At 41.1% G+C, this 17552-nt stretch overlaps 1 protein-coding gene across 1 annotated transcript in view; it reads right to left on the reverse strand.

Moving 5' to 3' along the window:
* Positions 1 to 1122: 1122 nt before the first annotated feature.
* KREMEN1 (kringle containing transmembrane protein 1) overlaps positions 1123 to 17552 on the reverse strand; it is a 212612-nt gene continuing 196182 nt past the window's right edge. The window contains exons 7-9 of the mRNA XM_073625455.1: positions 11941 to 12099; positions 4767 to 4851; positions 1123 to 1812 (exon numbers count right to left, since the gene is read on the reverse strand). Coding sequence (XP_073481556.1) covers positions 1653 to 1812; positions 4767 to 4851; positions 11941 to 12099 — 404 coding nt within the window. The 3' untranslated portion in view covers positions 1123 to 1652. The remainder of the gene's footprint in view (positions 1813 to 4766; positions 4852 to 11940; positions 12100 to 17552) is intronic.

Genomic DNA, 17552 nt, shown 5'->3' on the forward strand with positions numbered 1-17552 from the left:
CCGATGCTAGGGCAGCTATTGGCTACTGGCTATGAACTTCCTTGTTTTAGTCCGGTCGTACGTCATCACGTACAAATCCGTCAGACTTTGGTTGATCGTGTGTAGGCAAGTCCGTTCATTTGGAAAGTCCGTCGTAAAGTCCGTAGAAAAGTCCGCTGGACAAAGTCTGACGTAAAGTCCGGTCGTGTGTACGCGGCATTTCCAGCCAACTAAATTGCTGCAGTACTGCATCAGTTATGCTATTGGTCATTTAGAAACATTTTCTCAAACTCATTAACCATTTGCCTTTTTTGTGGATTAACGCTGTGTATCCAATGTATTTTCCTTTCAGTATAGTTTAAATTTGACTATCCAAGAGAACCAACATCCATTTTTGACTCTCCGAAATTGTCTGGAAACATTCCTGGTCTGTAGGTACCTGACAATGGCATCTGTTACCATAGTGGGGATATCGTAACCTCAAGTGGGGCTGCATATCCTGATTTTAACAAAGTACCAACACTAGTGCTAATCCCACACTATAAATAAAAACACTTGTCGCATACATAGTTCTGTAATGTTATGGTGTCACTCTACCATAAGAACATAAAATCAGCTTTGCAGAAAAATAGACTTTGATTGTATAAAGCCATTTACATCTTAAAAATCCAACCAAGGCTCGAACACACAGTCTTGGGCCTAGTGATCATCACCCTCGATGGCCAAACTGGACAAACACTATACTGCTGCCCTCTTTGATGGCTTTGTTATAACAGTGATGGCCATGGCCTTCACACAATCAAGCAATAGCAAGGCACACTTTAAAGAAAAAATAAATTATTTATACATAAAGTTGGCAGACACTTCCAAGGAAGACAATAAGACAGAATGTAACTTTTACTTTTGAACCCAAATACGGGTGCGTGTTCCTATGTTACTTTAAGTTATGGCCCCATAAGAATTAATACTCAATTCATGCACCTTTTAGAAAAAAAATAAAAAGAAGAAAGCATTCAAAACACCCATTAATGTTGTAGGCAACAGTCCCATGTACAGTATCCATTCATTCTGTGCAACAATTAATGTAAACTCTACAATGTTTGAAAACTGCTCTTGTTTGGCTCATAATAGGATGGTTCCAACTTTGATTTATGGTGTGCAGAAGTTATTTTAATGGAAAAATATACACAGTACAAAATCCATCATTACTGCAATTGCAGTCAGAAAACCAGATTATTTCTGGTACTCCATATTTAAGTCTTAAGTTCATAAATATATTTCAAAAATAAGGAGGAGCTGAACTAAAATCAGATGTCCCTTTCCAAAATGGGATACCCTGCGTTGCAGAGTTAGGGTGATTGTATGTAACGCCTGCAGCAATTGTGGTTCTTTCCATTCCACCCGAACCACCTGCTCTCTCTGTCTGACCTGAAACCGATAACAATTAGCTATACAGTAGGTCTATGGCAAGCTTCCACTGTATGTTCTAGTTGCAGAAGTCGTGTGACTTTATGGACTTTGAACAGTTGCAGGTCTATTCTCTCAGTTCTGCTGGAAGCCCTCATAGATTATAGTCCATTTCAGAGCATCATAAATATGGATTGATTAAACAGAGATGACAGGTAACTCCAAATGTTCATCTGCAGCTCTTAATGTCTTGACTAAAGTGCAAATTATTCGCCTACTAATGGGTTGCGATCATCATGTGGACTTTTAATCTTCTTTGGAAAAATGTAGATGGATGTGGAAGGTTTGTAGAATATGCTCCATATTTCTCCTGCAGATCCTCTGTGGCAGCTGTCCAGACTGGTTGGTGATGCCAGTCTCTGAGACCTTGAAGAGGGAGACAAAGATATAATTAAATCTTTTGTATGTGCAATCCAAGTCATATTATATAGACTCCTAAAATCAACATTTTGTAATTCTTTTAGTAACCACTCTGTTTCTACCCACAAAATACTACAGATGAGGATGATTTGTTTACAGTTCTAGCTCCAGAATAGTAAAAAGGGCTTTGCCATATTTTAAAGTTACACACATCATTATAGTTAAAACAGAACTGAATTTGCACAACAGAATACATATTTTTGTAGAGAACTATTATTATATATACTCTGCCTGCACTGTGCACATCCTCTAGACTCCTGAGTTGGCCAATTTTCCTTCAAACACTCAATGGGATGTTTTTCCCATTGTAATTCATATAGAAGTTATAAAAACATTTTCATCAGAACATTTTTTTTTTGCCGTTATTGAGTCAAGTAATTTCATTTGAAAGCCCTTAACATTTCATGAATGGAATCTCAGACCTATTAAACAGGTTTCATTACAATATGTATGATTTTTCTTGAACGAAAACCACATTCACAATTAGAATTTTGTTAATCCATTACATTTTTTCCATTCTGCTCCTTCAAACTACAAACTACAGGTGAAAATGTTGATTAGACCCCATTAACCATTAGAAAATTGATCGAAAAGTCCCAAAATGAAAGTTTTCAAATAAAATTCTCTTGGTGTATGGCCAGCTTAATTATAAATTATCTGTGCATGTGAACATTCTCCACAGCAGCTAAACATTACAGTTCTACTGTAGTGACTATAGCAGAATATCACATATTCACTGGTGCAGCAAATGGTGTCACCCTAGGAAAGAATTGCGTGAAAGATGTGTGCAAAAGCTCCACTGTCTGACATTTACTAAATAACTAAGGGGCGGGGCCACCCAGTGACATCACCTGGCGACACCGCCGCTTATGATGTCATTGACAGGTGCATGCTGGGTCGGTGACATCACAAGGGGGTGATCAGAGCCCCCCTACCCCAAAGCACCTCCTATGTTGAAGGCATGTGGCTTGGTATGGTTGGGGGGGGGTGCTCGCTCAACCCGTCCTTTCCTGCCTCAGCAAAGGGTCTGGTATGGATATGGGGGGACCTCACAATGTTTTTTTTTTTCATTTTAGCATGGGGTTCCCCTTAAAATCCATAATGCGAGATCAACAGTATTGGACGGGAGGATGGCAAGGGCCTGCCCTTAACCCAGAACGTTGAACAACGGATGAAAGCTCATGTTTCTGGGGAAGTGAGGAATAAGGTAAGCTATTGTGCCTTTTTCCTTAGCCTCCTTAGCCACACAAGCATGTAGTGTAATATTATGGGATATTTTTGTTGTAAAATAAAAAAGATGTTATACTTATCTGCTTGTGCAATGATATTGCACAGAGTCATCCCTTACCTCCTCTTTGGCAGTCCCCTGCTGGCACTGTCTGCTTCTTCCTGCTTCTTCTGCTCAAGTAAAGTGCTAAGGAGGCACCTGGAACAGCGAGAAGTGGACAACGCTGGCAGGGGACTACCAAAGAGGAGGTAAGGGACCACTCTGTGCAATATCATTGTACAAGCAGGTAGGTAAAGTGCTAAGGGGGCATCCATGCGTGCGTGCCGGGCTGTGAGCATCTACAGACACACAGCACCGGTAAGCCATTCTTCCTCACAGGAGCTTGACTGACAGCAGCAGGCTGACTGCGGCTGGGACAGAACTGGAGCAGTGAGAAAAGTCAGGTAAGCGTTTAGGGAAGGGAGATAGAACAGGTGATGGGATGCTTTTTAACTTAATGCAGTGAATGCGTTAAGGTAGAAAACATTTTGAGTTTAGAACCACTTTAACCCACAGAGGACCTCATTGCATTCATAGGTTTAACAGCAGACCAGAGTTGGGCTTCAATTATATTTACTAGTCTTTTTTCCTCCACAGGATTTTCTCTTATTTTTACTACAGCATTTTGTCTTTGGGGGGTGGGTGAATAAAAACCTGCTTTTTCATTGGAAATTCTACTTGTTATATAATTAAGTAGATAAAGGCAGCACAACAAGTTCCAGGAACAACTTGGAACTGAAATCATTATTTCCATGCTGGGATCTCCAGGGTTTTGGGATCTCCTGGGCTGTACAGCAGCAGAATGTAGGAAAAATACAAGATACAAATATGCTTACGGGTGTGCATTTGAAATGCAACTGTGATTTTACCATATATATTTGCTACAAAAAAAAATTTTTTTTTATGATCATTTTGTAATTTTATTTATTGTCGTGAAGAGCAGCATAGCAATAAACTTAAAATTAGTTTATATATAAATTAAAACAGTCCATTAACAGTGCCCATTGTACTGAGACCTTAGGCCAATTATCTCATTTAATTGTACAACAAATATCACAAACACATTTTGGTCTCTCAAATCCTGAAACTCATGTTTTAAAACAAGATTGCTTTAGTTAAATTAAAGAGAATTAAAATGAAAAAAAAAAAAATTGGTAAAATGCTGTTTCATTAGTAATGTATCCCTGTGTTATGGAGTGAAAAACAATGGTCTAACAAGGGCTCAGTTGCCCTTCATTTGGCCTTCTGTGTATCATTTGACATTTGGAAAACATGAAATGTAAAAAAACATAAAAGGAATGGTTAAAAGACATTTGAAAAACATAGAATGTCTTACTTGCACCACACATACAACAAAGTGGCTCCATTTATGAAATCATTATATTTCACAGGGGGTAGATGGAAAGGATGTATGTTTGAGGTTTTGGTATACTGCTACATCATACCTTACTCGTTCACTTTTCTTGGAAAATCATAATTCTAAGCATTCTACCCTGTCAATACCCAGCAATATCCTCTGCAGTTTCCTCAAATATATATTCCATATTCTAGCAATGAAATACTATCTACTTAATTAGCAGGAAGAATGTTGCCAGGGGGAAATAGATGCATGATCAGAATGAAAAGTACTTACTTCATATTTAGGTGAAGAAGCGCTTTTACCAAAATAGCAATGATGGTCAAAATAAGAAGAGCTGTAAGTGCATAAACTGTCCAACCTACAGGGAAAAAAAATCAGTGTACATCAGAATCAAACAGTAGTCACAACACTAAAAAACTGTTTTCTTATAACAGTGATCAGAATGAATTATTATTGAGAACACTCAAAAGGTTGCTGGGCATTGTCACAGTGTGCATATCAGTATTCCTCTTAAAGCTAACTTGCTGAATATACCTCTGTTAAGACTAATCAGAATAAAATTATTTTAATGTAACATTCTTGAACATCTCATAGGAAAGGCACCCAAAAATAAATAGTGGGGTTCCATTTCCATGGCAAGCTTTATTAGAACCTTAAAAATCTCTTAAATGAGAAGTAGGTCACAAGACTGCACTTAGTTCTGCACTCCTGTGACTCGTATTCAGCTGACAGCGAGCTAAAGTCCACAGTCGGTAACGGGCAGAGTGAATCTCATTAAAATGATCCTCATGCCATAACTGCTATATGTGCTACACAACGCCCCGACGGTAGTGACTCTAAAGGTGTTTAGAATTGTTAACTCCCTGTTCCGTACACTTATTTAGAAAAACCGCACACCTAGAATTAAACTTGAACACCTTCAGAGGCCCAAGGATGAGGGAGGGCTTGCCCTCCCTCATCCTTGGTTATATAATATTGCTGCACAATTGCAGCAGCTGATAGGTATGATCCACATGAGAACGGACAGGGAAGGAGGGACCTATGACTCTTCTGAATAATGCTACATACGAATGGGAGGGACTCGGTGTCAACAGCCCTGGAGTCGACAGTATTTGGGAAACCAAATAAATTATTCCCAACATATAACCTTATCCAAAAAATCTGGAATAAAACTAGATATCTCCAAGGGGTGACGGGATACACAGACTATAGCCCTATCTGGGCTAATGACTCATACCCAAAACTAGCTAAACTTCAGCACGGCAAGTTATGGTATGGGGTGGTCTACCTTAGCCAGATCCTCCGCAATTGGAAATTGCTTACGTTTGAAACCTTGCAAAGCCTCAGTCTATGAGATTTTATTATAAGCAACTAAAACATGCTATAACGGCCCAGGGCAGATCCTCGGAATGGGTCCCCTCCCCGACTCCATTGTTTAATTTAATAGCAAGAGCGCCTAATACTAAGGGCTTCATATCACAATGCTATAATATGCTATTACACAATTTCCTGAATAAATACCCGCTGCGAATGTTGGCATGGTGGGAGGGGGAGGTGGGCCCAATTAATGGAGACCAGTGGGAGGAAGCCCTGCAGGCGGTACCCACATGCTCCTTAAATATATCACATAGATTGTCGCAGCTGTATTTACTGTTCAGAGTGTATTATACCCCACATAGATTGTTTCTTATGGGCCTGCGACCCACCCCGCTTTGCACCAGATGCAAAAGGGATCATGGAGACATGATCCACTTACTGTGGAGGTGCCCAAAGCTCCACCCCTACTGGAAGGGGGTGGTGGACACCGTAAACAGAATGTTTCAGGTTTCGAAGCCTACAAGCCTGAGACATTGCCTTTTATATGTACTAGACGAGCTGGACTGGGGGGAATGTACTAGGGTAGCAGTCATTAGATCTCTGTTTCAGGCACGCAAAGTAATTATGGCTCATTGGATATCAGATGATCCCCCTACGCTTAAGGAGTGGATTAACATAATGGGAGATGTGCTCCGGAAGGAGAAGGTAATCTATCAACACAGGGGTTCCGCCCAGAAGTTCGAAAAGTTATGGGGGCCATGGCTGAATGTACCAGGATTAGCCCCGGTGGATCTGGTCATGGGCAGATTGCTGGGTATTGGCACTTGAACGGGGCTAACCCTGGATTTCTGGCTTCAGTATGCGGGTGCTGGTACTGTAATCTAAAACAGGGCATGTGACATGACCAGATTGTCAGGAAATATTTATATTTAGATAAATTTAAGAAATATGCATATTTTATACGTGTAATGACCCATTATTTAATGGAAAGTATCTTTTGCTTCGGTATCTGTATGTATATTTATGTTCTTTAATAAACTTTTTTCTTTGGATAAAAAAAAAAAATTCACAGTCGGCTGATGTCACTCAGTTGGTCCACAGTCTGGAGAGATCCTGACTTTAACCACTTGCTGCCCGCCCACCTTCAAATGACGGCTGAGCGGTGCGGCTCTCGTTCTGGATGGACGTCATATGACGGCTTCCCAGAACGGCTGCTCTAGCACGCCCAATCTCTGTAAAGAGCCATGGCCACAGCTCTTTAACCATGTGATCGGCTGTGTCCAATCACAGCCGGTCACATGTAAACATGGAGATGCCGGTAAACGGCGCTCCTCGCCTCACACTGACAGAGTGTGAGGAGAGGAGAGCGGATCAGCGGCATCTCCTCGCAGAGGACATCTAGGTATGTAATTAGGGCACTGATCATTAATGCCCTGATTACAATAAAGCCCCCACAGTGCCAGCAATGGGTGCCCACCACTACCAGCAATTAGTGCCCACCAGTGCCAGCAATCAGTGCCCACAAGTGCCAGCAATCAGTGGCCATTAGTGATGCCAGTCAGTGCTGGCTATCAATGCCACCCATCAATGCCTATCAGTGCCGCCCATCAGTGTCGCCTATCCCTGCCGCCTATCTGTGCCCATCAGTGCCACCTATCTGTGCCCACCAGTGCCACCCATCAGTGCTCACCATTGCCACTCAGTGCCGCCTATCAGTGAAGGAGCCCATAAGTGCGGCATATTCGTGCCTCCTCATCAGTGCAACCTAATCAGGGCCCATAACTGCTGCCTCATCAGTGCCCATAAGTGCCACATCGGTGCCCATCAGTGCCACTTCATCAGCGCCCACAAGTGAAGGAGAAAAATTATTTATTTACAAAATTTACTGACAGAAACTAAGAAGAAACTTTTTTTTTCTCAAATTTTTTTTTTTTTTTTAGGAAAACAAACAAACCCAGAAGTGATTAAATACCACCAAAAGAAAGCTCTATTTGTGTGGAGAAAATGATAACAATTTCATATGGTTACAGTGTAGCATGACCACGCAATTGTCATTCAAAGTGTGACAGCGCTGAAAGCTGAAGAATGGCCTGGGCAGGAAGGTGGTGTAAGTGCCCTGTATTGAGGTGGTTAATTTTGGGATCCACCCAGATGCCTGACCAGCAGCTGGCTCAGCTTCTCAGCACACCCTTGAGAGCCTGAGCCAGCCACTCCCACCCCTTCCACAACCCAGGGCTCTGGTGAGCACTGGAGAGGCACTGCACATAGCCAGTGACTGACAGTCAAAGGCTCTCTGCTCACACTTAGACTGACAACTGAGCGATCAGCGGTCTTTGCCCACTCAGTTCTTTTGAAATTTGGTCATATTGCCTGGCTGCTCTTCTTCCTACTTCTAAAAATACAGCTTCGGAAGAGTGATTGCTTTAGAGAGTCTAACGTGATATAATCACCTGACACTAGAAAAATATTTGTGCAAAAAATTCTAACTAGGCATGATGACACGATAAGATAGAATGGGTGAAGGAAGATTTTAAAAGTCAAGATGATTCTTGTCAATAAGTCTTGTCAAGTCAAGTTCCCCCCCCTTTTTTTTTTCTTTTTTCTCATTATTGCGGCCAGATCTGCTCCCCCTTACCTACATTAGCCTCTGGGTCTATAGGCTCGGGCATAACGCACAGGCACCCGGTCCCTGCCTGAAGGTCAGTGTTAGTCTATAATTTATATCTTGATAACACGTTTTACTTTGTGTCTTTACGTGAACTTCTATCTTATGCTCCATGCTCATATCCCCTGTGTGGGAATTTGTTATCTGGTATATCCTGATGGGTTGTGACGTTTAGTTTTTTTGCTCTATCTATTTAAATATTTCTCATATCAAAGGTAGGACCCTTTGTTATTTTTAAATTCCTGTATATATAGGCTCTTTATTCCCAGTGATGATGATATTATTGTCAATATTGATAATATTCTGTATTAATATGTCTGTATCCCCCTGAAGATCGTATACAAAATTATGACTGAAACGCATTGGGGTTACTCTAAACAGTAATATCCACAGATAAACCATTTGTGGGTTTCTTTTTGTAAAACGTTATATAGACATCAAATATGTTTATTTTTGTGTACACCAGAGCCCTTTTTGTTCCTCCTTTTCCACATGTTCCCCTTCCCATTCCCTTTCCTTTTTTTATTGCTACTTTTATTGATGCAATCTTACTCATTGAAAATAAAAACAATATTTTTATATAAAACAAGTATCTTTCATTACTTGTAAGCTGCCATTGGGAGTATCTTGCTTTTTGTTTCATTTGTTATCTGGTTTCTTTTTTTTTCCTTTATGTCAATAAAAACATTGTACCAGAAAAAATAAAAAATAAATAAAAAAGTCAAGATGATTAGGCAGTGGTGGCATCAACATTGTATATTGGAGCCATAACTATAGCTTATAGAAACTGTTATCTATATTGAGCTCAAAAGTGCCTGATTTAAGAAGACTGCTGGCTACACAGCACAATGTAAATTGTAGGACACATTTTGGGGAATTATCTAAGCCTATTGCTCCATTACAATGGTGCAAGAAACTGTCATGTGGTGTGCACCATGTTAACAAAGTAGATTGGTCTATCCACACCACGTGCATCAGTTTCTATTTCAAAGTCTGCCCCTAATTAATGGAGGGAAGAGGGAAGTGCTGCAGAATCCCACCAGGTGTTACCTTTTCGTAGGGGATGTGAGCTGTCAGTAGACAGCTTACATCCCTCTCTCTAATCGTGCAGTGATCACACTACACAAGTATAGCATGCAGGGTTAACAGCTCTCCTCCTAATCGCACCTAATTAACAAAGGGGCATGTGCCCCCTTTCTTATATACACTTTGTCACATACACTTCAACCCCCCTTTTCACCTAACTATTCACTGCAATAGAAAAAAATCAAAATGCATCTTTTACTCACCTACGTTTGAGGTTACATGACATGCAGATCCCAAGTTGTTTTGTTTACAGAAGGCAGATTCCTTCTCTAAGTGTCCATGTCATTGCCTTCTCTTTCATAGACACTTCCTATTGACTGTCCAGTGGGTGGGGTCCTCTCACAATTTAGGGGACTGGTGGGAACCGGTCAGCGCAGGCACATCTGCAGCCCTGGCTTACCAGTCCACAGCAGCCAGAGATAGAAGCAGGGAGGGAGGTGGATAGGGAACTTAGGTGAATATAGGAATATTCAGAGTTGCAAGAAATACTTAAAAAAGCCTTCACGAGGTGAGAGAGGCGTGAGAAGTGGTTAATTTGGCCTGGAGATGGGCCTTAATAGCAATTGCATTTCTAACCTATGTTTTCAATACATGGTGCAGGTAACAGACAATAATAGCTTATAACAAGCTTAGTTTTTAAGGTTAGCTTATTAATTATAAACACAGTAAGCACAAAGTATATACAGTTGCGCTCATAAGTTTACATACCCTGGCAGAATTTATGATTTCTTGGCCATTTTTCAAAGAATATGAATGATAAGACAAAAACATTTCTTTCACTCATGGTTAGTGTTTGGCTGAAGCCATTTATTATTAATCAACTGTGTTTACTCTATTTAAATCATAATGACAACAGAAGCTACCCAAATGACCCTGATCAAAAGTTTACATACCCTGATGATTTTGGCCTGATAACATGCACACAAGTTGACACAAAGGGGTTTGAATGGCTATTAAAGGTAACCATCCTTGCCTGTGATCTGTTTTCCTGTAATTAGTGTGTGTGTGTATAAAAGGTCAATTCATTTCTGGACTCCTGACAGACCCTTGCATCTTTCATCCAGTGCTGCACTGACGCTGGATTCTGAGTCATGGGGAAAGCAAAAGAATCGTCAAAGGATCTGCAGGAAAAGGTAGTTGAACTGTATAAAACAGGAAAGGGATATAAAAAGATATCCAAGGAATTGAGAATGTCAATCAGCAGTTTTCAAACTCTAATCAAGAAATGGAAAATGAGGGGTTCTGTTGAAACCAAACCACGGTCAGGTAGACCATCTACAATTTCAGCCACAACTGCCAGGAATATTGTTTGGGATGCAAAGAAAAACCCACAAATAACCTCAGGTGAAATACAGGACTCTCTGAAAACATGTGGTATGACTGTTTCAAGATGCACAATAAGGAGACACTTGAAGAAAGATGGGCTGCATGGTTGAGTCGCCAGAAGAAAGCCAGTACTATGCAAATGCCACAAAGCATCCCACTTACAATACGCCAAACAGCACAGAGACAAGGCTCAAACCTCCTGGCACAAAGTCATTTGGAGTGATGAGACCAAAATTGAGCTTTTTGGCTACAACCATAAACACTACATTTGGAGAGGAGTCAACAAGACCTATGATGAAAGGTACAGAGGTGGATCGCTGATGTTTTGGGAATGTGTGATCTACAAAGGCACAGGAAATTTGGTCAAAATTGTTGGCAAGATGAATGCAGTATGTTATCAAAAAATACTGGAGGAACATTTGCATTCATCAGCCAGGAAGCTGTGCATGGGACGTACTTGGACATTCCAACATGATAATGATCCAAAACACAAGGCTAAGTCGACCTGTCATTGGCTACAGCAGAAAGTGAAGGTTCTGGAGTGGCCATCTCAGTCTCCTGACCTCAAAATCATTGATCCACTCTGGGGAGATCTCAAACGTGCAGTTCATGCAAGACAGCCCAAGAATTTACAGGAACTGGAGGCTTTTAGCCAAGAGGAATGGGCAGCTTTACCATCTAAGATAAAGAGCCTCATCCTAAATAACACAAAAGACTTCAAGCCATCATTGACGTTAAAGGGGACAATACTTTAGGAACTGGGGTATGTAAACTTTTGATCAGGGTAATTTGGGTAGTTTCTGTTGTCATCATGATTTAAAAAGAGTAAACACAATTGATTGATAATAAATGGCTTCAGCCAAACACTAACCATGAGTGAAAGAAAAGTTTTTGTGTTATCATTCATATTCTCTGAAAATTCTGACAGGGTATGTAAACTTATGAGCACAACTTTATAGTATAAAACAGACTGCTTTGCAACTGATAACGCATAGAACAATTCTTGCTATTCTAGGACAAATAAGTAGATTCAGAGGACTGGAAATGTCTTACCTGGCACTTGACCAGTTGGCTGGCTAGGACTGGTTGTTATGACATAAAGGATCTTTGAAGACCGTGCTGCATTGATACTGAGGTTGGCTGTCTGAGTTATCAGCTCTGTCTGTGTCTGGTTGGATAACTGAGGTTTCTCCACAGTTCTTTCCATGAATGCTGTACAAATAAAAGCAAATGAAAAAGGCAGAGAGAAGGGATAATGCACATTAGAATCAAGGATATACCATGGTTCTATCAAGCTTATTGTAAGGCATATGTCACATCTTTAAGTTGTTGGCAGCCACTGTTGCTTAACCAAATTACATCACACACCATATTTGAAAAGACTAAGCTCATAAATACTAAGCTAACCAAAAATGCGATACCTATATATCCTTCTTGTCACTAAAGATTTAAAGTTTGTTAATAGTCAATGAGTATTTCATACATTTTAATAGAACGTTATAATAATTTGTGCAAACTGGAGTTGTGGCATACCTCCCAATTTTAGATTTTAATAAAGAGGAACAGTTCAGAGAGGGGATAATGCTGTGTGCAGTGTGTCATGGTAAAAAGTGGGCAAAGCTACATAACTCTGAATATTGGGCATGGATTAAATGGGTATGGTAAAAGAGAATCTATGTTTATGCACAGTATACATTGCACACAGAATAAAGATTACAGGGTGTAATAATATGTGGCAGTGGGCTCAATTCACTAAAGGAGATCACATACAAAATATGGGTCAAGTATCGAATGTCATATTAAAAAGTTCAATTCACTAAAGTTTTATGTGGTATTTACCAAAAAAATAAGAAACATTTGGTAAATACCACATGAACCTAGTTAAAAGTCAATTCACTAAAGAAAAAAAAAAAAGTAAAGAAAGCAAAAGCATTTGTTAACCACTTCGCCCCCGGAAGATTTTCCCCCTTTATGACCAGGCCATTTTTTGCGATACGGGACTGCGTTGCTTTAACTGACAATGGGCAGCGCCACCGTAGCGCCGGCTGCAGTGGTGCTTTTAACCCTTTTTCGGCTGCTAGCAGGGGTTAAAAGCGCTGCTAAAACGACGATAAAGTGCCGCTAAAAATAGCGGCGCTTTACTGCTGACGCCCGGGCGCTGTGAGTGTGAAAGTGCCCTTATACAGCGATCAGTGCTATAAAAATGCACCGATTACTGTATAAATGACACTGGCAGAAAAGGGGTTAACACTAGTGGTGATCAAGGGGTTAAATGTGTTCCCTGGGAGGTGTTTCTAACTGTGGGGGGAGGGGACTGACTGGGAGTACAGAGAGATCGCTTCTCCTAATCACTAGGAACAGACGATCACTCTGTACTTCCCTGTTTGTCTGTTTTTTTACATTGACAGATCCCCATTCTGTGGAGGGATCATGGGTGGCCAGCGGACATCGTGGCCACCGGCCACGCGCATCAGCGCCGTCCGATAGCTGTTAAAAGGGACCAACGTACAGCTACGGTGATTCGTGGGAATGAGCAAACCTGCCGCAGTATAATGATGGCGGCTGGTCGGCAAGCGGTTAAATAAGTTGTGGTCTAACCAACGATACTGCTGGTTGTTAAGGAGCCGGCACCCACTGGCATCCTTAACAACCACGAATAGCTGGTTGTTAAGGAGCCGACGTCCACTGCATCCTTAACAACCATGACGTATCTGCTGTCAGTGCAAAAGCCGGTAATTAACATTTTTGAAGAAAAACAGTGCAAGGTCCCCTTCCCAATCCATACCAGGCCCTTTCTGGTATGGATTTTGGTTGGAACCTCATGCCGGAAAAAAAAAAAAATCTCATGTTGAAATTTTTTACCAGACTGATTGCACACATGTTGATCGATATATACAGTATCTCACAAAAGTGAATACACCCCTCAGATTTTTGTAAATATTCTATTATATCTTTTCATGTGACAACACTGAAGAAATGACACTTTGCTACAATGTAAAGTAGTGAGTGTACTGCTTGTATAACAGTGTAAATTTGCTGTCCTCTCAAAATAACTCAACACACAGCCATTAATGTCTAAACCGCTGGCAACAAAAGTGAGTACACCCCTAAGTGAAAATGTCCAAATTGGGCCCAATTACCCATTTTCCCTCCCCGGTGTCATGTGACTCATTAGTGTTGTGAATAGGGAACAGGTGTGTTAAATTTGGTGTTATCGCTCTCACGCTCTCACTGAAAGTTCAACATGCACCCCTGAACTCTGCACTCTGTACGCAGTGCACTCCTGAACCCTGCACTCTTTGCTTTGCACACTCATGAATTCTGCACTCATTGCAATGTACACTGCTTTACCTCACACTCTGTGCATAGCACACTCCTGAACTCTCAACTAAGTATGTAGCACACTCCTGAACTCTGCACTCTGTATGTAGCACGCTTCTGAACTCTGCACTTTGTGTGTAGTGCACTCCTCAACTTCGCACTCTGTGCATTGCACATGCCTGACCCTGCACTCTGTACGTTGTGCACTCATGAATTCTGTACAGAGCACACACCTGAACTCTGCACTCTGTACGTAGCACGTTCCTCGGTGCACAGTGCACTCCTGAACTCTGCACTCTGTACGCAGTGCACTCCTGAACCCTGCACTCTGTGCATGGTGCACTCCTGAACCCTGCATTCTGTATGTAGTGCACTCGTAAAACTCTCTACTGTGTGCACAGCATGCTCCTAAACTTTGTACTCTGTACATAGTATGCTCCTAAATCATGCACTCTGTAGATAGCATGCTCCTCTGTGCATAACGCACCCCTGAACTCTGCACTCTGTGCGTAGTGCACTCCTGAACTCTGCTCTCTGTGTGTTAAGCACTCCCAAACTCTGCCCTCTAAGCATAGTGCACTCCTCAACCTCACACTCTGTGCATAGCACACTCCCGAACCCTGCACTCTGCACGCTGCCACACGCCGAGCCCTGGGCATGATCTCTTTCAAGGATTCATCGCACAGGCTAGTAACCAGCAGATACCCTGGGCATTCATGATTCCAATAGACAGTTCCATCAGTTAGGCTCTTAAAGGATCTTTTGTGGCCCATGTCATCCTTTTCATCTGTTCATTTGGTATCTAACTGTGACCATTTCTGGCCAAACCCCATGGCCCTGTAGGGGATCCTTGTCTGAAGCGTATGCGACCTGGGACACTCGGGGGGATTCCGCTCTGTGGCATAGTGAGATTCTTGTTTTTATATGGAAGGTTTTTTTATTTACTACATCTGTATGGATGAATACAATGTTGTGTGACCCCCTCCTAGAAGGCCCGCGAAGAAGGGATTGAAATCTTTCCGAAATGCGTTGGACATTAAAAGGAGAGTGTCACCATTTATGCATCAATGGTTTCTACTAACATGTTATCTATTTTCCATATCTGATGTTGTAATTCAATATCAATTTTTACTATGTATAATAAAATTTTTCAGCTTTTTAATTTCTGTGTTGCCTTCAAAGTCCCATTTGTATCTCACAGAATTTTTCTGCACTCTGTATGTAGCACACTTCTGAATTCTGAACTCTGTACGTAGCATGCTCCTGAACCCTGCACTCTGTGCGTAACGCACTCCTGAACTCAACACTCTGTACGCAGTGCACTCCTGAACTCTTTGCATAGCGCACTCCTGAACACCACAATCTGTATGTAATGCACTCCTGACCTCTGCACTTTGTCTGTAATTCACTCCTGAACTCTGCATTCTGTGTATGGCACACTCCTGAACCCTGCACTCTATGCGTAGTGCACTCCTGAACCCTGCACTCTGTGCGTAGTGCACTTCTGGACGATGCACTTTGTGTGTTATGCACTCTTGGTTTTATTTAACAATGCCCCTTTATAAACCCCCCCCCCCACTGTGCACTGGGGGCAGTGCAATTTGTCCACACTCACCTATGCCCCTATGACATGGCACTCACAATGCGCCTTATCACTAAACCAGTCCCCCTTGTGGTTGGGGGGGTGCAGGGGGATGAGCTCCAGCGCTTATTCTCGGACAAAAAAAAGCCCCATGTAAAACTTTCAGAAAAAAAACAACATATAGTCAATAGCATGGTGGTATCTGTCCCACTAGGTGCCCGATCTGACTGCCGTATGAAATTGAAGTTACCACTATGCACATGAGTTAATTACTTTGCATATGACACCCACAGTGGAATGTGGCACCACCTAACCTGTACTTTACTAACAGCTGCAATCATCAACATTGAAAATGTTGACGATTGTGATAACTGTCTCCTACTGAGCTGGCTTGAAGCATTTTTGGCTAATGGAACAGGAAAACTCAGGTAACCAACCTGTGTTAAGGACACCTGGTGGGACTCAGGGAAGACATTTACGCTTGACTGGTTAAAAGGAATACTAATAATAATTCTTTTATCTGCAATATTCTTCATATCCACCCTTAGATACCAGACAATAATGCCCTCTGCAGCTGCCGACTCCTTCTAGTTTAAAGGTAAGGTGGGGCACATTAGAAGATAATCGATCCTTCAATGAGCAACCACCTCAAAGAAATACTAAACTTTACACCTTGGAAGCTACTGAAAGCCCCCACAACAGAAGACTTTTTAGATTAAACACACATTCTTGTAGTTGAAAAAGACCAGACTTGTTTTACATCTGTGTAGCTCTGTGTAGTTCAAGTTTGAACAGCTGTTAAAACATACATGACAAACTATGTGCATGATTCTTGTCTATTCATGAGCAATGAGCCTACAGACCCACATGTGTACTGTATGTGCCCCCACCTCTTTCAGCTCATACTAAATCAAAGGAATTACATAAACATCCTTAAACTGGAGTTGCTGATACAAAAGGTCTTCAATAAGCAATATTGTATATGAAAATAAATACCCCAGCCCTGTTAATGCAATGTCTACTCTTCAGGTTCAAGTTGAAAAACTTTAATTTTGACTTCCTAAAACATAATTAAGTGGTACATTTGAAGACCGAGCTCAGTTCCAGCAGGGAAATGAACAGACAAATAGATAATGGGTACTAGAGGGATCCTTTGCATATTATTCATTTTGCCATTGCACGGAAAATTAGTTAAATTTGATTGTATCTAGTGACTCCTTATATTGAATCAATACGCTTCTATTAGAATGAAGTTCTTGAAAAGTTTGAAAGGATATGAATGTCAGGAGACTGAAGTAAAGAAACATTGGCGGGAAGGCACTACATCATTTTGAAAAAAGCAGAAATATATATTATGTTATAAATGACTGTATGTCCTATTATATAGAAAGCTAAAATGATTATTCAAAATATTATAATTTGCCAAAATTCCCACTAGGGAAAGTACTTCTGAATTATTTAAAGTGGTATTAAACCCAAAAGGAGGGTAGTGTTAACTGCTTCAGCCCCAGAATATTTCACCCCCTTCCTGACCAGAGCACTTGCGATACAGCACTGCGTCGCTTTAACTGACAATTGCGTGGTCATGCGACCTTGCACCCAAACAAAATTGACTTCCTTTTTTTCCCACAAATAGAGCTTTCTTTTGGTGGTATTTGATCGCCTCTGCGGTTTTTATTTTTACGCTATAAACAAAAAAAGAGCGACAATTTTGAAAAAAAAAAAAAATCGCAATATTTTTTACTTTTTGCTATAATAAATA

This window comes from Aquarana catesbeiana, linkage group LG01, assembly GCF_042186555.1.
Source record: "Aquarana catesbeiana isolate 2022-GZ linkage group LG01, ASM4218655v1, whole genome shotgun sequence".
NCBI lineage: Eukaryota > Metazoa > Chordata > Amphibia > Anura > Ranidae > Aquarana > Aquarana catesbeiana.